This window comes from Scyliorhinus torazame, chromosome 8 (genome assembly GCF_047496885.1).
Source record: "Scyliorhinus torazame isolate Kashiwa2021f chromosome 8, sScyTor2.1, whole genome shotgun sequence".
Classification (NCBI taxonomy): Eukaryota; Metazoa; Chordata; class Chondrichthyes; order Carcharhiniformes; family Scyliorhinidae; genus Scyliorhinus; species Scyliorhinus torazame.
In genome coordinates, this window is record NC_092714.1 from 180,382,313 (window position 1) to 180,406,010 (window position 23,698).

Sequence of the window (23,698 nt, forward strand, 5' to 3'; positions counted from 1 at the left end):
CCTAACCACTCTGAGTAAAGAACCTACCTCAGACATCCCTCCTATATCTCCCATCCCGAACCTTATTAGTTATGCCCCCTTGTAACACCTACATCCACCCGAGGAAATAGTCTCGGAATGTCCACTCTATCTATCCTCCTCCTCATCTTATAAACCTCTATTAAGTCGCCTCGCATCCTTATTCGCTCCAATGAGTAAGCCCTCGCTCCCTCAACCTTTCCTCATAAGACCTATCCTCCGATCCAGGCAGCATCCTGGTAAATCTCCTTTGCACCCTTTCCAATGCTTCCACATCCTTCCTATAATGTGGTGTTATCAGCTAAAATTATATCACATGCAGTGAAAGTATCTCCGCTACGAGTGCTGTGCAGAATGTTTTCATTCAGTCTCAGGCAATTTATCCTTGTATCATAGTTTGCCTTCACTCTACATACACAAGTTTTAACCGGACTGAATGAAATATCTCATTTCCTAAAAATGTTTCACCACAGTTCTCCGCATGTACAAGAAACCATCCATAGTTAATTTATCTTTTATTATTGCATACAAAGTTTATGATCTACATTTAGGTTTGCACCACTCTTTTGTACAACATTCATAGAACAAAGTAAACAAAAAAAAAGCTCATTTGAACACTTCCAAAATGTAAAGAAAATTAAACTGTAAACATGACTCCCCCCCCCCCCCCCCTCCCCACAGAAAAACATGGTGCTGAAGAAAGAGTTGTCCAGTGAACTCATGTCCTAATGAGAGGACCCTCTGCCAATTTGTGTTGCTGCATGGGTGCATACAGTGCCTGGAAATAGCTTGGATCACTTACACTAACGTTAACATTTAGGCAATGTGATCCCTTTGCTCATGCATCTCTGGGAATATGCAGAACTCTGAGCAGTGTTCACCAACTCTTATCAGCATATCAGAAGCTTTTGTCTGGTTTCCTTATGTTTTACTTGCAATCTGGAAAACAGAACCTGCCGTAGAGTTTTAATGTAGACAGAGATGTGACCACCAGCATGGCATTTATGACCATGGCTATTGGGTTCAAAACCCATACATGATACCGCGTTAACGGGCCGTGGCTCATTCAAGTAGAAGTTGTCAATCTGCTTTTTACTGCACAACTACAACACAGCTTCAGCAGCAAGACTAAACAGACTGACGGTAGCAGGAGAACCCATCGGTGGCATTACAGGACCCTACAATATACACCAGCCACCGAATAAATCAAAATATTGGCGAACATTTCAAACTACTGAACGGGGAGTTGGGTATATAAATGCTTATGGTGGTACACCGTTCCTCTCTCCAACCCTGGGGCGAATGACTGTGGCAGCACTTTCCATCTGCAAGTTTGGAACATGAATCTCATTGTTCTTATTGCATCTTCCACACCTGCAGTGTGAGATCTGATGAGAACAGTTGGGTGAGTTATACATTACAGACCAAGGATGAGTGACCTGTGCATCATTGGATGAAGCAAATGCAACAACAATGATTTCAATTAAGTCCCTCCACCGCCCCCCCCAACTCTGTCCAATCTGCCTACAACCTGTAAAAGCAGTAATAGGAAGAATTTTCTTAAAACATCAACAGAATTTTGTTTTCAGAGCTACACAAACTGCAGCTCGACTACTAACTACACACCTTATTCAAGGTGAAGGCAGCGTAATAAATGCTGCAAATACAGGCTGCCAGTCAAGACTAGAATTTAGAGAAGATGAATTAATTTAGATGTGGTTAACAATTTGCATGGAAAATAATCAATTGTTTTGTAAAACTATCAATCTCCTTCAGTGAGACAAACCTCTCCTCAAGTTTGAACAAAATGGTGGCATTGTTTTGTGCTAATGAATGGCTTTTTAGGTGTGCGAAACATAGATTTTGCACATTTTCTGGGAACAGTGAACAAAGACAGACTACAAACATGTGAGATCTGTACTAAGTTACAACATAATCAATAAGATGGGCAACAAAAAAACCACTTCCAAAAAGATGCTTAAACAACTGGAACTTAAGAGTCTCTGAATACCCATCACTGAACCCGTGAAATGGTTCATCGCCTGGGTGGTTAAAGCCTCAAATGACCTTTTGTTTGAAATGGTTACATTTTGGTGAATAGCCAGTGTCTAATTCTGTTTATTTTTAAGATCAGTGCAAAACAGTTTGCAATTAGAACTGTAGATCTTCAGCAAATGAAGTGGTGCATTTTTCTGACAGCTTAGTGTAGGATTTAAAAGGCGTGCTATCATCAGGCCTTCCTTCAGGAAGAGCGGAAGAAAAATCTGGACTGTAAACAAAACTGCTATTTTCCCCACTGCTCCTCTTGCTCTACATTTGTTGACAGCGGGTCTGACGGTGGAGTGGGATCGTTACATTGAGGCATCATGACAACATTGTACTGGTGAAAGTCTTCCAAATCAATGTTATTGAAAGTCCACCAGGATTGGGGGAGGAGGGGAAATAAGAACGTGGAAAGGGGACCGACATCCTTTTCCAAGGCTCCCATTCTACCTGAACAAAACCAGCAATGCAGCAGCCCACAAGTGCAACAGGATCTCAAACTAAATTAAATAAATGGGTATACTAAATTGTAGGAGTCACAGCATTAAATTGTGAATAATCCTTTTTCTTTGTTCAAATACCTCAATAAATAGAATTCTGACCTAAACCAAATGGGCTGGGTTTTAACCTCATGATTTATTTTCAACCTACTCATGTAGGTATGATTTTTGTTCATCAAAGCTAGGTAACATTTTATTACAACCAGATCCATTAGTAATAGATTATTCAAGACATGAGATTCCACCTCTTTTGCCATGGATCCTTCACAGAAGTAATGTCCTTATACAGTAATTAGGAAATATTCAACTTCCTCTCCAATACTGGGGCAGTCTGATGCCAGTTTCTTCCACGGGGATGATTGTACATTGCAGCAGCTTCTGGCTAGCAACCACAGTGTAAAGTCTAGTCCATGGATTCCATCTTAATGCTCAAATCACTCCCAAGCCTGGGGTGGGAACTCGTTGACATCTGCCATGACCTCGATCGGTGCTTCTCTGTGATTATACATAAACTTCAGCCTCATCCTTAGCGGGTGCTTTAAAGGGGAAAAAAAAGCACTTTAGGTCAAACTTTAATATACAGCTGAACCCCCAACTATCCTCACTTGCACTCCAAGAAACTTCCTTTGACTAAAGATGTTTCTAGGACGTGGTTTACTGATTAATATTAATTATCCTGACATTAGTGTACTGAGATTATACCAACAGAAATGTGAGGTTTCGAGGTCAATTTGACACATCTAGATATACCATTTTCTGCAATGGATGGCCCAATTGAAAACAAAACCAAAAGTTCCTTCTCGTTGACAAACTCAACTGAGAGGTAAATCGAAAATCCAAATCTGCAGCTACTGTGCACAGTATTTGTTGGAGAATTGTAATCTCATTATTGGTCACCATTTCTGACACTCAAGTTGCAATTGCCAATTGTGGCTTGATTTTCAGAGATTCTCCCTAGAGTGACAACAGAAAACACCAGTAGGCCACCAGCCCCAGGATATTCTCCAGCACTGCAAATGAATGCTCATATCGATATAGAACAGCAGAGGCCTGGAGAGTGGGTCACCTCGGTGCTGCAACTTAGCCAATACTTTCACATCCGTGTTCAATAGTGATATGGGTCTATACGACCCACATTCCTTTGGATCCTTCCCTTTTTTGGGGATTAGTGTGATTACTGCGTGCTTCATCGTCTCCGGCAACTCCCCCTTCTCCAGTGCTTCATTAAACTCCCCCAACAGATGTGGTGCCAGGTCCGCTGCAAATTCCTTATAAAATTCTGCCAGGTACCCATCTGGCCCAGGGGCTTCCCAGACTTCATACCCCTGATACGATCCAGCATCTGCCTCAGCCCCAGGGGCTTCTCCAACGCCTGCCTCTTGCTTCCTCCACCTGGGGAAGTTCCAGCTCGTCCAGAAACCACCCCATGTCCCCCTCCTTTCCTCCTGGGTCTGCCTCAAAGTCCCTGGTAATACTCTCTAAACGCCTCATTTACCTTCCCTGGCTCTGACACCACATCCCCATCCGGATCTTCAATATTTCCCTGGACGCATCCTGCCTCCGCAGCTGCTGCGCCAGCATGCGGCTCGCCTTATCCCCATACTCTTATTGCACCCTTCTTGCCCTACGCAGTGGCCCTACCGCCCTCCCCGTTTTCAGCCTGTCAAATTGCCCCTGCAACTTTTTCCTCCTCGCCAATCCCTCCAGTGGGCACCCTCGAATATTCCCTGTCCACCTCCACTATCTCGCTCACTAGACGGTCATGTTCCGCCCTCTCCTTATTCGCACGAACCATAAATGAGACAATTGATCCCCGGACCACTGCCTTCAGTGCTTCCCAAAAAATGCCCGCCGACACACATAATCCCTAATCGCCAACCACACCTTATCACAAAAACCTCCATCCGCCAACAACCCTGAGTCAAACCTCCACCTCGGCCTCTGCTCTCATCCCGGACTGAACCGAATATCCAGCCAATGGGGTGCATGATCCGAGATAACTATCCCCGCATACTCTGCCCACTCCACCCCAACCAAAATCTCCCGACTCACTACAAAGTAATCAATCCTCGAATACACCTTATAAGACGTGTGAAAAGAAGGAATACTCCCTTCCCCTGGGTTCTGAAAGCGCCATGGATCCACCATATCCATCCTCTCCATAACCCCCCCCCAGCTCCCTCGCCATTTGTACCCTACCCATCGACCTGGGGCTCGATCTATCCACCCTCGGCTCCAGGACAGAGTTAAAATCTCCTCCCATGATCAACTGGTACGTGGCCAAATCCGGGATTGCTGCCAGCAACCCTCTCCTAAAACCCACATCATCCCAATTTGGAGCATATACATTTACCAACACTACCGGTGCCCCTTCCAATACCTCACTTACAATCACATATCTCCCACCTTGATCCCTCACCTCCTTCACACTCACAAATCCCATTTGTTTGCTCATTAAAATTGCCACGCCCCTCGATTTCAAATCAAACCCCGAGTGAAAAACCTGCCCGACCCACCCCTTCCTTAACCTAACCTGGTCCTTCACACGGAGGTGTGTCTCCTGCAAAAAGCCAACCCCCGCTTTCAAGCTCCTGAGGTGCACGAACACCCACGACCTTTTAACCGTCCCTTTCAGTCCCCGGACGTTCCACGTTACCAACCTTATCGGAGGCTTGTGCCTCCAATCCCCTCTACTGTCTCTCATCTTCCCCACTTACCTCCTGCCCCTTTAATTCCACCCTGTACCTAGCCCATCCCAGATGGCCCCTTTCTTCGCCCTTGACCATGTCATCTCTCAACCCTGCCGCGTCGCAGAACCCCCCCCCGCTTTTCCCCTTCCCCTTCCCCCCTCCCCCCCACCTCCCCCGCCCCCCCACTTACTCCCTCCCCCTTCTCCCCTCCCCCCGGCCACCCCTCTTGGCCTTCTCCCCCACCACCTCACTTCTGTTCACCAGCATAACCTGCTAACGCGGCTGCCCCCAAAGGCACATCATAATGACCTCTCTCCCCCCCCCCCCCACTCCTCAACTCAGAGAAGAAGGCCTCCTTCTGGCCTTACCCTCCCCCACCCAAACAAGGACTACTCCTGAACTCCAGGTAGCCTTCTCCAAAAGCAAACGAACAGATGTTAAACACAAACAGTCCCATAAAACAGGAGGGGGGATGGGAACATCCATCCCCACAAAATTTCCACCCCTACAACTCCTTACCATCTCAACATTGAACAGAACCCCCCCCCCCCCCACAAAAAAAGGCGAAAACCCCCAATATCTACACCCACTTCAAACATGCTCCCGACCATTACATAGTGCCAGCACCCCGGTTCCCAAGAATTGTCCACTCAATTCTCCCCCAGTTTATGCTCCTTAATGAAGTCTTCGGCCACTTCTGGGGTCTCGAAATAATACTCCCGGCCTCCGAACATCACCCATAATTTTGCCGGGTAGAGCACCCCAAAGCCGATCTGCCGCCGGTACAGCACCGCATTGGCCTTGTTGAAACCTGCCCGCCGTTTTGCCAACTCTGCTCCGATGCCCTGATAAATCCGGATGTTATTTCCCTCCCAGTCGCAGCTACACTTCTCCCTTGCCCACCATACAATTTTCTCTTTCTCCACAAATTTAAGGAGTCTCACGATCACCGCCCACGGCAGCTCCCCAGCTCCAGGCTTTTGCCTCAGAGACCTATGCTCTCGTTCCACTTCAGGTGCCTTATCTAGCACCCCTTCTGCCACCAGTCCCACCAGCATCCTCGAGACGTACCTTGTGGCACTCACACCTTCCACTCCTTCAGGCAGGCCCACTATTCGCAGGTTCTGTCTTCGAGGTATTCTCCTGCTCCTCAACCTTTGCCCTCAGCGTTTTACAAAGGTCTCCGAGGAGCCCCACCTCTGCCTCCAGAGTTATCACACGATCGCTGTGGTCCAAGATCACTCCTTCAATCTCCCGAATCTGTGACCACTGCACTTCCAAACACCTCTCCATCCACTCCAAAGTACTCTTCAGGGTGCCACAGCTTCTGCAATGGCCTTTGCATGATCCTCATGCATTTCTTTCCTCTGCTTATGGAATTCCTCCTTGATAAAAGTCATCAGTTCCTGTATCTGGGGCCTTACAGCTTGCCCCTTCCCTGCCTGCATGCTGGAAGAGACAGTCTGTGAAGCACAAGACTGTTTCAACTTTCCAGCCAAACCTCTCACTGTTTTCTGCCGGGTCCGGTGATCAGAAGACATACCATTCCAGGGGTAAACTACTCCTCTAACATTCACCTACGCCTTTTCATCAAAATTCCACCCGGATCTGGGTAATAAGAGCCCTTTTCTGTGACTTTGAACAGGAACAGCCCTTTATGTGACCAAACACTCCGTGGTCACAAGTGGAAGTCCGTACAGGGGTTATTGATGCCTTGTGACTTGCAGTGAAGGAAATCATAGCTCATTGCGCTTCAAATTATGTGACTAAACCCACAGATGAATTTATTTCATGAGCTTGATCTATTTGCAGTTATTGTGCCATCAGTTTAGACTTTCTTTAATTCTAACATCTCCGTGGCATTGCTGAGAGAATATACTGTTTGATAATGAGTCAGCATTAAAAAAAGTGAGGGACAGTAAAGTGTTACAGAAAGTAAATGTGCTTGCAGGAAGTGTGCATGTGTGAAACACAAGGTCTGTTATAATAATTTCATCTATGAATGTAACTGCCTCATACGCTAGTAATTCCAGGTTTGAATCTAAACTACTTTTTACTCAAAACAACGGTGATATTTTCAGGTTAAGCTTCCCTCAATGATGAATGCACAGAGCACTATAAAACCAAGTCATGCAAACTGGAATGACTAGTTCAACTTTGCCTTTGTTGACTTTAACAACTGACCACCACTGGGCTAGGGAGGGAATAAAGATGTGCAGGTTAGGTGGATTGGCCACGCAAAATTACTCCTTAGTTTCCAAGGGTTGGATGGGGTTGCAGGTTTGTGGGGTGTGCGCCGAGGGAGGGTACTCCTACAGAGGGTTGGTGCGGACTTGATGGGTCGAATGGCCTCCTTCTGCACTGTAGGGAGTCTATGATACTATGATAAATCAGTATGGTTCCCTCACATTAGCTGAGGATGGTGAGGGTAGTTCTGAATTGATTTGCCCTACCTTGGCTTACATGCTGAGGAATGGACACTTTCAGGAAAGAAAAGTCAAGTTTTCTGGCAAATTGCTCAGGGTGAGATTCGCTGGATATTCAATGGTTAACCAATGAGCATATATAAAAGAGTATTGATTGGATAGGAGTAGAAGAACTCACTTATTTAAACTAAATGAGTGCTTAATCTGAGATCTGGATCCATTGTAAAGCATTTTTATACTTAAGATGGGTGTGCGTGAAGCTGTTGAGTAAAGGTCAGGCCCAGCTGGAATTGCAGCATGGTTGAATAGTTTACTGACAGAAGTACCCATTTGGGTAAGTTACTGGTTTCTGTGAAACCGTATTGTGACATGACCTTTGCACCTATTGTGGGAAAAGGATGAAGAACTGGGACCAAAATTAACTGTCGGTCAGATGGTGGGGAGGATGGCGGATTGTGTCCCGGGATCAACAGGCTTCGTGAAGGGCAGGCAGCTCGCGAGTAATACAAGACTGCTGTTGAGTGTGGTGATGAATCCGTCGAGAGCTCTGGTACTGGAGGCGGTGGTGTCCATGGACGCGGAGAAAGCATTTGATCGGGTGGAGTGGGGTACTTGTTCTAAGTTTTGGAAAGGTTTGGGCCGAGATTTGTGGCATGGGTGCGGTTGCTGTATGTGGCGCGAAGTGCGAGGGTGGGGACGAATGATATGAGCTCACAAAGCTTTGACCTACACAGGGGAACGAGGCAGGGGTGCCCGCTGTCGCCGCTGCTGTTTGAGCTGGCCATAGAGTCATTGGCGATGGCTCTAAGGGGGTCGGCAGAGTGGCAGGGGATAATGAAGGGACAGAGGGAGCATCGGGTGTCGCTCTATGCCGATGACCTCTTGGTGTATGTTTTGGAGAATATGGGACGGATTATGGGCCTGTAGGGGAGGTTTGGGGGGTTCTCGGGATACAAGCTGAATGTAAGGAAAAGCGAGGTATTCCCGGTGAATGAGCTGGCACAGCGGGCTAAGTTAGGGGGGGGGGATGCCATTTACGATAGCGAGGGATAGGTTTAGGTACTTGGGGATTCAGGTAGCGAGGGAATGGACGGGGCTTCATAAGTGGAACTTAACGAAGTTGGTGAAGGAGGCCAGGGAGGATCTTAAGAGGTGGGATACACTGCACTTAACGTTGGCGGGGAGGGTCCAAGTGGTGAAAATGAATATTCTGCTGAGGTTCTTGCTTATCTTTCAGGCTCTCCCGATCTTTATACCAAAGGCCTTTTTTCGGAAAGTGGACACAATCATCTCTGACTTTGTATGGGCGGGGATGGTGCCGAGGGTGGGGAGGACCCTGTTACAGAGGCAGAGGCAGCAGGGGGGGGTTTGGCCTTGCCAAACTTGCTTCATTATTATTGGGCGGTGAATGTGGACAAGGTGCGGCGGTGGTGGGAAGGAGAAGGGGAAGAGTGGGTTAGGATGGAGGAGGAATCTTGTAAGGGGTCTAGTTTGAGGGCTGTGGTGACGGCAGCATTGCCAATGGCTCAGAGTAGGTATTCAGGGAGCCCAGTGGTGCAGTCCACGATGAAGATATGGAATCAGTTGAGGAGGCATTTTAGGGTGGAAGGGATGTCGGTGCTAACGCAGCTGAGAGAATATCATGGGTTTGAGCCATGATAGTAGAGGAGGGAGTGGACCCCGGACCCTTTGGTGGCAATATTTGGGGTTTCAGAGAAGCTGGAGCTCATGGAGAGGAGGAAGGCCGATGTCTTGGCCTTCGCCTCTGTGATTGCACGGCGACAAATTTTGCTGGAGTGGCGGTCGGCATCGCCACCTGGGGTAGCAGCATGGTTGGGTGACCTGTATGACTTCCTGCAGTTAGAGAAGATAAAGTTTGAGTTAAGGGGCTCAGCAGGGGAGTTTGAGAAAAGGTGGGGGATGTTTGTGACCGTGTTTGAGGAGCTGTTCGTCGCATTGGTGGAAAAAAATCTGTACAAACTGTATAGTTGATTGTTGGGAAGAATGATTCCCGGGGTGTTTATTTGCTGTAACCTACTTTGATACAAGTTTGAATAAAATGCGTTTTCAAAAAAAATCAATAACCCCTGTACATTACACAGGCTCAACACTAGAGGGGGCCAATTATGGACAAAAGCTGTCGATACTGTGACATGCACTACAAAACACTGCAACTGTTCTATCACATTGCAATAATGACTATCAAAAACTCAGCACTAGGCCACTTTTAAAGAATTAATTAAATTGCACAGTGGTCAGCATTGCTACCTGCCTCACAGCGCCAGGGACCCCAGTTCAATTTTGGCCTTATGTCCAAAGATGTGCAGATTAGGTGGATTCACATTGCTAAATTGCCCCTCAAGTGTCCAAAGATGTACAAGTTAGGTGGGGTTACAGGGATAGGGTGGGGGGAGTGGGTCTTGGCAGAAGGCTCTTTCATTGTAGGGATTCTAAGATTCTGCGGTGACTGTGTGGAGTTTGCACCTTATCCCCGTGTCTGCATTGGTTTCCTCCGGGTGCTCCAGTTTCCTCCCACAGTCCAAAAATGTGCAGATTAGGTGGATTGGCCACGTTAAACTGTCCCTTAGTGTCCAAGGATGTGTAGGTTCGATGGGGTTACAGCTGTAGGGCGGGGGAGTGGGCCTAGGTAGGGAGCTCTTTCAGAGGGCCGGTGCAGACTCGATGAGTCGAATGGCCTCCTACTGCACTGTAGGAATTCTATTATTCTATGACAAATTTTTAAATAGAACAAAAATCACAAGCTGCATCCTTTGAACATATTAACAGGATGTCAGCATATTACTCTACAGAATGTGTATACTTCTGGTAATGCTGTTAGATTTAGTAAATTATTTCAGCAACCTGCACAATACCAAACATATAAACCGACTGATGAACCCTTTCTTGTACTAGACACCAATTAGAAAGTTCAGCCCATCAATCTGATGGTGCACTACCTAGGCAGGTCTTGAACCACACTGACCAGGATAGCCCTAGGATCAACTCCTGCTGCCTGCCGAGTTATGCTGGTAAGCAGCTACCATTGTCCTCAGCACCCTTTAGTTGGTGTAGGATGGCTAGAACACAATCAGGACTCCAATTCTCAGAGTCCAGTGACTCACTGGAGAAGTGTGGGCCTTGGCTGAGAATAGTACCAAGTTCAACTGAACTGCTGCCAAACCTTTTGTGGGCTCACAACTTTGCTGGCACTACAGGGGATTTTGGGTCTTCCGAACCCGATGTATTATTACTGGGCGGCGAATGTGGAGAAGGTGCGGAGCTGGGTCAGAGGGGCTGATTCCTAGCGGGTCAGAATGGAGGAGAGTTTGTGCAGGGGCTCCGGATTGAAGGTGCTAGCAACAGCGCCGCTCCCGATGGCCCTGGGGAAATACTCGGGAGACCGGTAATAATAGCTTCATTGAGGATTTGGGGGCAGTTTCGCCAACACTTCGGGTTGGGGGCAGGATCAAGGGAAATGCCGATTCAGGGGAACCACGGATTTGAGCCAGTGAAGTGGGACGGAAATTTTCGCAAATGGGAGGAGAAGGGGATTAAGGCACTAAAAGATTTGTTTCTTGGGGGTCCGTTTGCAGGATTGAAGGAGCTGGGAGCGAATTATGGGCTGGAGCAGGGGGGAAATGTTTACATACATGCAGGTTCGAGATTTTGCCAGGAAGGAGATAGAGTTTCCCGGTGGAGCCGGCCTCCACATTGCTGGAGGAGGTGCTAACGACAGGCAGACTGGAGAAGGGGGTAGTGTTGGCGGTTTACGAGGCTACTTTGGAAGAGGAGAAGGCACCACTGGAAGGGATCAAAGCAAAGTGGGAGGAAGAGTTGGGAGAGGGTATGGAGGAGGGGTTCTGGTGTGAGATGCTCTGGAGAGTGAACGCCTCCACCTCGAGTGAGAGGTTGGGGCTGATACAGCTGAAGGTGGTATATAGAGCACACCTCACAAGAGCGAGAATGAGCCGACTATTTGAGGGGATCGAAGATGTGTGTGAACGTTGCGGGTGGGGGCCCCGCTAATCACGTTCATATGTTTTGGTCCTGTCCAAAGCTAGAGGATTACTGGAAGGAGGTTTTTAGGGTAATCTCGAAAGTGGTGCACTTGAAACTGGACCCGGGCCCTCGGGAGGCCATATTCGGGGTGTCGGACGAGCTGAGGCTGGAAACGGGTGCGGAGGCAGATGTTGTAGCCTTCGCCTTGTTGATCGCCCGAAGGTGAATCCTCTTGGGGTGGAGAGCAACCTCTCCACCCTGTGCCCTGGCGTGGGACCTGTTGCAATTCTTGACTCTTGAGAAGGTTACGTTTGAACTGAGGGGAAGGATGGAGGGGTTCTACAATTCAAGGGCATTATTCATTATGCACTTTCAAGAATTGGATAACATCGAACATTAGTTTGGGGGGTGGGGGGGGAGGAAGTTAGACTGTATGTGTTAATGGTGACTATGGGTGATTCCTGATTCCTTCTTGTTGTTTGTTTATGTAACATGCGGGCAGTTGTTTGGGGGTTGATGGGAGTTTGGGATTGTTGTTGTTGATATGGGGATTGACATTATATTCAGTACTGCTTATTGTTGGTGGGTGCAAATTTGTGAGAAAATGTGAAAAAGGAGGCGAATAAAAATATATTTAAAAAAAAAAAAAAACTTGTGCTGACACTAGAAGATGGGTTGGAAGCTGTGGTACTGTACCCCAGCAGGAAAGCCCTTGAGGGTCTGGGGGTGGGGAGGAAATTAGAATAGAAAACAAAACTTCAGCACAGACGCATGTGCAGTGTAGAAACTGTTGCCTTATTGCATTCTGATACCTAACAGGAATCAATGCACTAAAACAAGCAATTACTGTTAAAATATCCAAACTTATATATTTACCTGAATGGATTTCCATACACGGAATTAAGAGGTGAAAGAGGCAGCATGAGAAAACATTTAAAGGGGTATGTAAACAGGTGGAGGTGGGAGGAAGAAAACATACCTTTTGTGAATTGAGAACTCTCATCAACTGTGTGACAGCTCCAGAATTCCTGGCAGGAATGATGCTGCCACTGGGAGACATCAACTGCAATTGGAACGACTGCAAGACAACAGGGTAGCTTTAATTATTTCGAAGACCTTTTAATTTTTTAAAGTGACCAACTCATTTTCCCCCTCTTATCAATTTCCTCCCCTATTCACCATTCCTGAGATATTGGATCCTTCCTGACGCACAGCCCCTATCAGTACGGCACCCATAGGACTGAGTTGGCAAGCTATCTTCTTGTAGGTTCATACAGCCAAGTTCAATGCTGTCATCATCCAGTGATGTCAGGTCTCCATCAATAGTTTCTGATTTGTATTCAGCTTCAGGTACCTTGACTGATGTCCTTCTCCCTAACCCAAGGAATATTAAAGCCAACTGCAACATCCCCACCATCATTTTCACTAACCAACATAGTACAAGAGGGGAATTGTCCCTGGGTCATTTCAAAACCTACGGCACAGGTACACTGCATCACCATTAGCAACCAGAGGCAAATTTCAGCAGCTTGCATTTATAGTCCCTTTAATACAGAAAAACAAGGCAAGGTATTTTTCAGAAATGTAATCAGATGCTGAGCCAAAGCAGAGATCTTGGATGGGGTGACCAAATGAGATCTTGGAGATGCTTAGGAAGAGAATTCCAGAACATAGGAGGTTAGGCAGTGGAAGGCAAGGCTGCCAACAGCAGGGTAATGGCAGGGAGAGACACAGAAAAGGCCAGAATCAAAAGATCAGAGTTTGTGGGAAGGGATTGCAAGGCTGGTGGTGGTGAGGGGCCATAATGGGATTTAATATAAGGATGAAAGACTCAATTTCAAGGCAATAGGGGACTAGGAGCCAATGTTGGTTTGTGAGGACAGGGGTGATGGGTGAACTGAACTTGCTATGACATTGACTACAGCAGAGTTTCAGATGAGCTGGTTTATGGAGGTTGCAGGGTAAAAGCCAGTCAGGAGAGCATCAGAACAGTCAAGTCTGTTCATGCAGGGACAGAGGTGAACAATGTTACTGAGGTGGAAGACGATGGCCTTTATGATGGAGGAACTATGGGATGTAAAGCTTAGCTTGGTGTGAGGTCAAACAAAGAGTCTGGTTCAACTTGAGAAAGTAGTCTGGGAAGTGTATGGAATAGGTGGCAAAGGTACAGAGCTCATGCTGGTGGCTGAGATAATGACTTCTGCCATTATGTTAAACCGGAGAATGCGATAGCGCATCCAAGGCTGGATGTCAATAAATCGCCTGACACCAAGATGCAGTGAAGTAGTCTGGAGGCCATGGGGAGGTTGAACAGTATATCATCAGTGTAGACTTGGATGCTGACTCCACGCTTTATGTTAATATCATAGATGCCCAGCATGTAGATGTGGAAGAGAAAAGGGGTCCACAAAGATTCCTTAGGGATTCCAGCATCAACTGTGTGTGGGGTAAGAGGCGAAATCATTACTGGAGATGCTATGGCTATAAATGAATAGGTAAGGGTGTAATAAGTGAGCGCAGACACACTGAACTATAACAGAAAGGGATTGGAGGATACTTGAGTTATAATATACCATAGCCATTCGCTCAGAATGGCAATCATACTTTGATGAGGAGCTGACCTTTTAGTGCTGTGCCAGGGCTGGGGGCGTGGCGACACAGAAATATGACTAGCTTGCAGGTGGACCAGAAGTTTGAAAGGACTTCAGAGAAGAGGTTTTTCTTTTCAGGGGGCTGAGAATACAATAGTCAAGAAGAGGAATCAAATTACAATACAAACTAACATGAGGTCTAGAAGTAGGGTAGTCAGGAGTTAAGTGGAATTGGGCTCAGGTGGGCAAGAAGTGAGCTTCAGACAAGAAAAAGCATGAGGGGCGATAGCCAGTTTGAGGCTATACCACAGCTCGGTGTAAAGGAACAAGGCAGCTGAAACGATGGTCTTACTTTTAATGATAAAGAATGGTTTAATAACAATGTTGGTATATATAATAGAAAACTCCAGCTACCTGCTCCAGCACAACACTGAGTAAAAAAGAAAATTCTTTCCTGCATTATTCCACCCCAGAACTCAATCTTGTATTTGCATTTGTTAACCACCAAAATAAGTAAACTGCTCAGACAAACCTTTGGTACCGCAGCTTGTAAAACAAAGTTGCTCATGTCCATCTCAGTGGAATTAGATGCTCGCAGGGTGATGAACAGCATATTTGTGTTTGCTTTGGATTGTTCGAAAGAAAATTCTATTTTCAGACCATTTTGATCATATGCGATGATAGAAGGTATACCTGGAACAAACAGCATCCCGTAGCAGGTTTTACACACATTATCCTAAAAATTGTAAATTTTTGCTTACATAATGTCTCATCAGGTCTCCCAAGGTATCCCAATGTGCTTTGCATTGAATGAGTTACTTTTCAATTGCAACCACAGTTGCTATTTGCACCCTTCTTTGAGCATGAAAAACATCGACATCGACTTGAACAGTCACGTAAGATTTTCATTTAACATTTCATCTGCCAAATACAGGGTGGCACGGCGGCAGTGGTTAGCACTGCTACCTCACAGCACCAGAGACCCAGGTTCGATTCCTTTCTGTGTGGAGTTTGCACTTTCTCCCCGTGTCTGCGTGGATTTCCTCCCAGAGTCTGAAGATGTGCAGGTAGGGTGGATTGGTCACACTAAATTGCCCCGAGGTTGGGTTACAAGGATAAGGTGGGGGATTGGGCCTTGGTAGGGTGCTCTTTCAGAGGTCAGTGCAGGCTCAATGGGCCGAATGGCATTCTTCTGCACTGTAGGGATTCTATATCACGCCCAACAATGTTGCATTGAAACAACAGACTAGTAGATATGTTCAAGTTTTGGAATGGATCATGAACCCACAACTTTCTGACTTGAGTCCAGAGAGCCACCACTGAGCTACACTGGCACTTTGCGTGCATTAAATAGGCCTGAACGGTTTATTCTCTTAAGAAATCCCTGTAGAGCAATAAAGTACAGCTTAAAAATAAATCAACATGAATGCCTGGAAAACGAGCATCTCTGAGCAATGAATACAACATCTATTATCAGGCCATCGGTTTCGATCAATCTTCTCTACGAGTAAAAAGCAGTAAACACTTTATTCTGCTCTTCTCATATCCATCACAAAATCTGAGCTAAGATGTTGGACAGATGATACTGAGCAATGCCTGCAACCCAATTTCTTTTCTATTTTTGCCTGCTTTTCTCCTGAAGGGGCCAAACCCTGTTGGGGTCTAGTTGCATTCTCAGGAAAGCACTCTCTCCCTAATATTTATGCATTCAATCATATGAGGTGGGGAAAGGTTGGATCAAATACTGTCCTCACTGGATTTTCCTCCTTCGTCCCAAGGATGCTGAGGCCAACTGTAGTAGCTCGACTACTCCAACTGAGAGCAATTAACTCAGCACAGACTGGAAATTAAACCCAAAACCTTATGGTTTCAATTAGCTTTACTAAATGGCCCATTTAGAGAACTCAACTTTCATTTGAGATCACTTGTTATTCATAACAAGACGTTGCTGCTAAAGCTTCTTCTAACCATATTGGTTCATGGCTCTCCGTTTGCTTTATTGGCAATAAGACCCACACTTAAGAACCACATATATTGTCATCCCACATCCAAAGATGTGCAGGTTAGGTGGATTGGCCATGCTAAATTGGCCCTTAAATGTCCAAAAAGTTAGGTTGGGATACTGGGTTAGGGGGATAGGGTGGAGGTGTGGGTTTAAGTAGGGTGCTCTTTCCAAGGGCCAGTGCAGACTCAATAGGCCGAATGGCCTCCTTCTGCACTGTAAATTCTATGATTCAATGCCACCATGTTCCTGATCTGTCTCTGGCCTTTGTCTTATTGGTGATGGTTTGGTAATGAATGCTCAGACAGGGTGACCGTGGGGTGTTATATAGGTGTCGATAACCAACTAGGTCAGTTACACGAGGATCAAACAAGTTAAAATCTCAAACTATAACGCATTGATACTATCAATATTTAAATGATTCATACACCGAGCGTATACTAAAGTAGTGAGATCACAAGTGTTCAATGTGAAACAAACCCCTAATATAATTACTGCTGACAATTCTCTGCCTTGACTTTAATTAGATCCTGATCACAGTGCCTTCTTAAATATTTTGTTTCTGATCATAGCCCAAGATTTGCCAGGATAACTGATGACCGTGTTAGTAATGTCTTCACCTTCAGGTCCATTGGTTTATGTTCAATGCTGCGTTATATTCTCCAAGGTCCACACACTGATGAAAAAGCTGACACTAAAAGAGATAATTAACTAATGATTCAAACATCAATTTCTTAGGATTTGAACTTGATGATTGTAAAACCCAGAGATAGTTCAACCTTTGGCCCGGAATCGACAAAGCCACTTCATAAATTCACCAGACTCATCAAGAATTATAGATTACAGCTGCTCAGTCAAAAAAAGGAATTGTGGGGGAACCAACAGAGGGCAGCACTGAAAAGTGACTGAGGAGGGTTCTGGGAGAAGGCAGCTCGCTCACCACAACTGAAAAAGCGATTGCGGAGAACCCAGTGTCAAAAAATGCTGGAGCCGGCCACACCCAACGCTGGACTATCCACCGATAAGCAAGTGGATGGACTTCCTGATTCATGAGTTCTGGAAACACCGATGCCATCAAGCTGGAAATGATGGCAACAATGAAGGTGCTGGTCATGGATGCCCTGGCCCCTTCAAGGTGAGGTTGGAGAAGAAGGTCGGAGGAGGCAACAATCAAGGACCTAGAAAAAGCAGCGACTGACCAGAGTGACTGAATCATCTCCCTAGAAACAGAAGTGGCAAGGTTGGTGGCGACGGAAGGCGCATCAAAGGGGAAGGTCAAGGACCAAGAGAACGAGTCGCACTGCCAGAATGTCCGTATCGTGGGCCCACCAGGGCATCGAGGGCAGAAACCCCACAGAATAGGTGACCCAGATGCTGGATAACCTGGTCAGGGTAGAACTGAAACCCCCTCAATCAGGATAGTCACCTGGAACGTCAGGGGACCTAAAGGCCTGGTGAAAAGATCCAGAGTCTTTGTCCATCTGAATGTTATCTTCCTCCAGGAGATACACCCGAGGAAGAAGGACTGACTGCGGGTAAGGAAGAGCTGGGTGGGTCAGACATATCAATCGCGTTATGGGATAATGGCTAGGGGGCAGGGGTTTCCATACTACTGAACAAGAGGACAGCACTCATGGTGACAAAGACGGCTACGCAGGGGGACGCAATGGTTAGTGGTGCTCTGGATACCAGTGGTCCTCGTTAACGTCTACGCTCCCAACTGGGACGACGCGGGATTCATAAAGAAAACTATGGCAGAAATATCCAACATAGATACACACTGACTCATCATGGGGTGGGGGGAGGGGCTTTAACTGCATACAGGACCCACAGACGGATGGATCCAGCCCCAAATCAAGGAAACTAACAAATATGCCAAAGGAACTGAACACCTTCAAGTAGAAGATGGAGGAGTGGAACCATTGAGGTTCATGCACCCAGGGGAGAAGGCATTTTCCTTCTTCTCCCAGGTGCACAGGGTCTACTCAGGATCGAGTTCTTTGTAGTGGGGAGAATTGGTACTTCCATGGATGGGTGGGAGCACAATACCCCGCAATCGTAATCTCCGATCATGCTCCACACTACGTGGATGTGGTGTTGAAGACAGGCCTCCATGGAGGCTGGGCATGGTCCCCCCCCTTGCCGATGAGGCATTTTGTGATCAGGTATCACAGGGCATAAGCGGGTATATAACCAATAATCAGAATGGGGAGGTCTCATCCTTCACAAACTGGGAGGCGCTGAAGGCGGTGATAAGGGGGGAAATTATCGCATTCAAGGCGCGCAAAGACAGTGAGGAGAGCAGCCAGGGAGCAGCTGATCAACTCCGTACTGGAGGTGGACCAGCAGTACTCCATGGCCACAACCACGGAAGTGCTGGTGGAGAGGAAAAAGTTGCAAACTGACTCTGATCTGCTCTCCACCGGGAAAGCAGTCAACCAGCTCCGTCAGACAAGGGGACCTGCTATGAGCATGTAGACAAAGCCAGCTGCCTGCTGGCTCACCAGCTGAGAAAGCAGACAGCCACAAGGCAAATAGCTCAAGTTAAAGACAGAAGCGGCAGGCTAGGCGCTGTGCCAGAAAAGATCAACAAAGCCTTTGCAACGTTCTACTGAGGGCTGTCTACCTCCGAACCCCTGGATGGGGATTTGGGGATGAAGCAGTTCCTCGATTGACTCAACATGTCTGTCATGGAGGAAGATAAGAGACGTGGGTTGGAAGCACCACCAGAACTGGGGTAAGTCAGGGAGCAAGTGAGGAAGGCGCCGGGAACAGATAGATTCCAAGTGGACCTCTACAGAAAATTTGCGTCAGCACTGGCCCCGCACCTGCGGGAGATGTTCGCAGACTCACTGGTAAGGAGCACCCTGCCATCAACACTAGCCCAAGCCTCAATATTGCTGAAAAGGACAAAAACCCGATGGAGTGCGGGTCCTACAGGCCCATCTCGCTCCTTAACGCGGACGCAAAGATCCTGGCAAAGGCCCTGGCAAGACAGCTGGAGAGCTGCATGCCAGAGGTAGTTGCGGAGGACGAGTCAGACTTTGTCATAGGCAGGCAGCAAACATTGAACATCAGGCGCCTGCTAAACGTGATAAAGACCCCATCCAGGGAGAGAACATCAGGTGTGATCATCTCCTGGATGCAGAAAAGGCCTTCAACAGGGCCAAACAGAAGTAGTTCAGAGCTATTGTAACGGTCTAGGTTTGGGCCAGGACTCCCTCCCTGGGGGAAAACTACTGTGCAGGGCTTCCATGGCGAGCGTATGGACAAAGACCAGCAGCTCTAGATAAGTCCAGCTGCACAAAGGCACAAGGCAGGGATGCCCGATATCCCTGCTTAATTGATTGATTTGATTTGTCACATGTACCGAAGTAGTGAAAAGTATTTTTCTGCGGCCAAGGGAACGTACACAGTACATACATAATAATAATAATAATAATAATAATAATAATAGCTTATTGTCACAAGCAGGCTTCAGTGAAGTTACTGTGAAAAGCCCCACGTCGCCACATTCCGGCGCCTGTTCGGGGAGGCCGGTACGGGAATTGAACCCGCACTGCTGGACTTGTTCTGCATTACAAGCCAGCTGTTTAGCCCACTGTGTTGAACCAGTCCCATAGTAGACAAAAAGAATAATCAACAGAGAACATTGATAAATGGTACATCGCCAGTGATTGGCTACAGTGCGGAACAAGGGACCAAACAAATCAAATACATGAGCAAGAGCAGCATAGGGCGACATGGATAGTGTTCTTACAAGGATCAGATCAATCCGAGGGGGAGTCGTTGAGGAGTCTTGTAGCTGTGGGGAGGAAGCTGTTCCTATGTCTGGATGTGCAGGCCTTCAGATTTCTGTACCTTTTGCCTGATGGAATGGTCTAGAAGAAGGCAATGGTTGGGAGGGGTCTCTGATAATGCTGTCTGCCTTCCTGAGGCAGCGGGAGGTGTACACAGAATCAATGTGGGGGTGGCAAGCTTGTGTGATGCGCTGGGCTGAGTTCACCACACTCTGCAGTTTCTTGCGATCTTGGACTGAGCAGTTGCCATACCAGGCTGTGATACAGCCGGATAGGATGCACATCTGTAGAAGTTTGTGAGAGTCGATGCAGACATGCCAAATTACTTTAGCTTCCGTAAGAAGTAGAGACGTTGGTGGGTTTTCTTGACTGTTGCATCAGCATGAGTGGACTAGGACAGACTGTTGGTGATGGTGACCCCCAGGAACTTAAAGCGATCGACCATCTCCACTTTGGAGCCATTGATGCAGACGGGAGTGTGTGCCGTGCTATGCTTCCTGAAGTCGATAATCAGTTGTTCGGTCTTTCCGACATTTAGAGAGAGGTTGTTTTCGGTATACCATGCAACCAAGTGATTTATCTCCCTCCTGTCGTCTGCTGTTTGCTCTGGCAATCGAACCACTGGCGATCGCCTCAGAGCAGCAAAGGGGTGAGAGAGAGTCAAGGAAGTTAAAAAAGACAACTTCCACTCTCCCTCTCAGGGAGGATACAGACGATCAAAATGAACATGCTGCCCAGGTTCCTATTCCTGTTCAGATCCCTCCTGATCTACATCTCAAAGGTCTTTTCCAACACAGTTGACAAGGTAATCCTTGGGGGAGGGTGATTCCTGAGGATCCATGAGAAGGTCCAACAAAGGAGGAGAATTGTGGGATGCAAGGCTCTTCCAAACCTACAGTTCTACCACTGGTCGGCCACTGCAAAAATAGTGCAGGGATGGGTCAAGGAACTGGGAGCAGAGCGGGTGAGGATGGATGAGAGTTCCTGCACAAGGACATCCCTCCAACCAAAATGGGAGGAGGAACTAGGCATAAAGATAGGGTGAGGACTTTGGATCGAAGCACTGCACAGGCCGAACTTCATCTCCATGTGGGCAGGGCTGAGCCTAACGCAGCTAAAGGTATTGCACAGATCGCACCTAACCACTCAAATGAGCAGGGTCTTCCCAGAGGTGGAGGACAAATCCGAATGGTGCCAGGAAGGCCCGGCCAACCACACCCACATGTTATGGCTTGTCAGGTATTGGGACGCCCTTCGGCGATGCCACGTCCAGGGTTGTGGGAGTGAGTGTGGAGCCTTGCCCAAATATGGTGGACTTCGGGGGTATCAGATCAGCCAGAGCTCTTCATGGGGAGGGGGGACCGATTCCCTAGCCTTTGCCTCCTTGATCGCCCGCCGGAAAATCCTGTTTGGCTGGCGATCGGCAGCACCACCCAAGGTTGCAGACTTGCTGTCCGACCTGGTGGAATTTTGCAGGCTGGAGAAAGTAAAATTCACAATCCATGGATTGGAAGAAGGCTTCCATAGGAAGTGGATGCCATTTAACAACTTGTTTCAAGACCTGTTCATTGCCAGGAACCCGGTACGAGCAGGAGGGACAAACCCGCAAGGGACTGGTCCGATGGCAAGCGAAAGGCCCAAACTAAATTGTATATAAATGCCTTTGAATGTGTGTCTCGGCCATATGGAGGGAAAATGTATGCCGGTTAAAGGGGAGTCACAGCCATAGTTGTTGGGACTTTGCACGTTTTTCTTCTGATAATGTATAATTTATAATTTGTTGGATATTCTTAAAAAATGGAATTGCTTCACCCTGATCCTTCAGAGTCCCAAACAAATGAGAAGAGGGTTTTTAAACCAAAAGGTAGTCAGCGAGAAATAACTTATTAACTGACAAGGAATAAAAAAGGCGAAGGCATCAATCACCTTTCTTAGTAAGGGTTCACATGTCCCCCACCGCCTAGAATCCAGAGTACCAAGGTACTGAAGATGGAATTTGATTTCCGGCAAAGGGAAATGGATTGGACAGGGTCCTAACAACAGGACAACTGAGAGTTTAGTCTCATCAGTTTGGCTGATGAGGCCCCAGTGTTCAAAGATAGCTCACTGCGTTGTCCACTTGAATGACCTTCAGATTATTATATTTATAACCCCATCTCCATTTATGTACCCCAACGTCTGAGCAACAAATGGAGATTCCACACAATGCTTATGCCATATACAGCTGCAAATTGCGTATTACTCCATATCTGTGCATAATGTTTCATATTAGTTTGTGGTAGTGTGGGGTTGGCATTAAACCGTTACATCTTACCTTGCTTTACATTGGCAGCATTCTGTGGACTCGGGGGAACAATACCATCAAGTACCAATTGCGGCTGTGCATCTGATCGACCTGATGACTGTGAATCTGAAATATATTTTAAAAAGGCATGAGGGAAAAAACAATTCAGTCTTGTTTGCTTTCTTCCCCTTCGCAACTCAGCAAAACCATTTACAATTCTTCCGAGTCCCATGGGATTTTTAAAAAAATAGCTTGAATAACAGCAGGGCTGAGAAGCATTGTTTAAGAGGAGTAGGTGATACGGTGTGGGAAGCACTGGTTAAAAGATAGAGAATCATCAGTGTGTAGACAGTCAATAAAATGCACTATTTGGGCATCATTCAAATAATGTGTGTATTAATACTGCATTCATTAGGCTTCATAATGTCTCAGGCAATGTATTCATTGAGTACCTGAGTGAACAACACTAGGAAGGGCCAAGTTTTATCCTTGGTATGTGTCATTAGCTGACTGCTTTGCAGGGCTGCAGCACACCTGGGTGATGGAGGAAAGAAACTGGCTAACCAGCAATATCACTGGAACCTGGATGGGGAAATGATTGGTAAGGTTACAGTTTACCTGTGGTCAAAAAGTCTACTGACAAGTCACAATCAAGGCTCACTCATCACAGTGAGAAAATGTGTCCGTGTGGTTTACTTAGCTCATTCGTCCTCAGAGACCAAAAGTTCTCCACAAACAAAATCCTCCAATGTCACAACGGCTTCAGTAACCTAGGTGGAAAACTATCCCAGGTATTAATCATTCGGTGGAGAAATACCTCCCGACATCACGGCAGCATTGTGGATGGCACAATTGCTTCACAGCTCCAGGGTCCCAGGTTCGATTCCGGCTTGGGTCACTGTCTGTGGGGAGTCTGCACATCCTCCCCGTGTGTGCGTGGGTTTCCTCCGGGTGCTCCGGTTTCCTCCCACAGTCCAAAGATGTGCAGGTTAGGTGGATTGGCCGTGATAAATTGCCCTTAAGTGTCCAAAACTACCCTTGGTGTTGGGTGGGGTTACTGGGTTATGGGGATAGGGTGGAGGTTTTGACCTTGGGTAGGGTGCTCTTTCCAAGAGCCGGTGCTGACTCGATGGGCTGAATGGCCTCCTTCTGCACTGTAAATTGTATGATGATGATAATCTATGATGACACCAGGCCAGATTTTCTACGTGTCAGTTACAACGAACAATGAATAATAGCCATTTCGGTGAGGTATCAGAGCCTGTCATGTACCTGTGCTGTTGTATTCTAGCAAGGAATCAGCATCTCTGGAAGAGGAAGGCAGAGATAAAATAACTGCACAAAT

At 46.9% G+C, this 23,698-nt stretch overlaps 1 protein-coding gene across 2 annotated transcripts in view; it reads right to left on the minus strand.

Annotated features, from left to right (window-relative positions):
- Window positions 1–23,698, minus strand: part of LOC140428291 (AP-1 complex subunit gamma-1-like) — a 263,950-nt gene that overhangs the window by 40,449 nt on the left and 199,803 nt on the right. The window contains exons 20-23 of one of the 2 annotated variants that reach the window (XM_072514603.1): window positions 22,384–22,479; window positions 14,800–14,960; window positions 12,656–12,754; window positions 517–3,097 (exon numbers count right to left, since the gene is read on the minus strand). In XM_072514603.1, the coding sequence (XP_072370704.1) occupies window positions 2,996–3,097; window positions 12,656–12,754; window positions 14,800–14,960; window positions 22,384–22,479 (458 nt within the window). In that variant the 3' untranslated portion in view covers window positions 517–2,995. Of the gene's footprint in view, window positions 1–516; window positions 3,098–12,655; window positions 12,755–14,799; window positions 14,961–22,383; window positions 22,480–23,698 lie in introns of those variants that run through there. The other variant, XM_072514604.1, reaches the window with a different exon arrangement.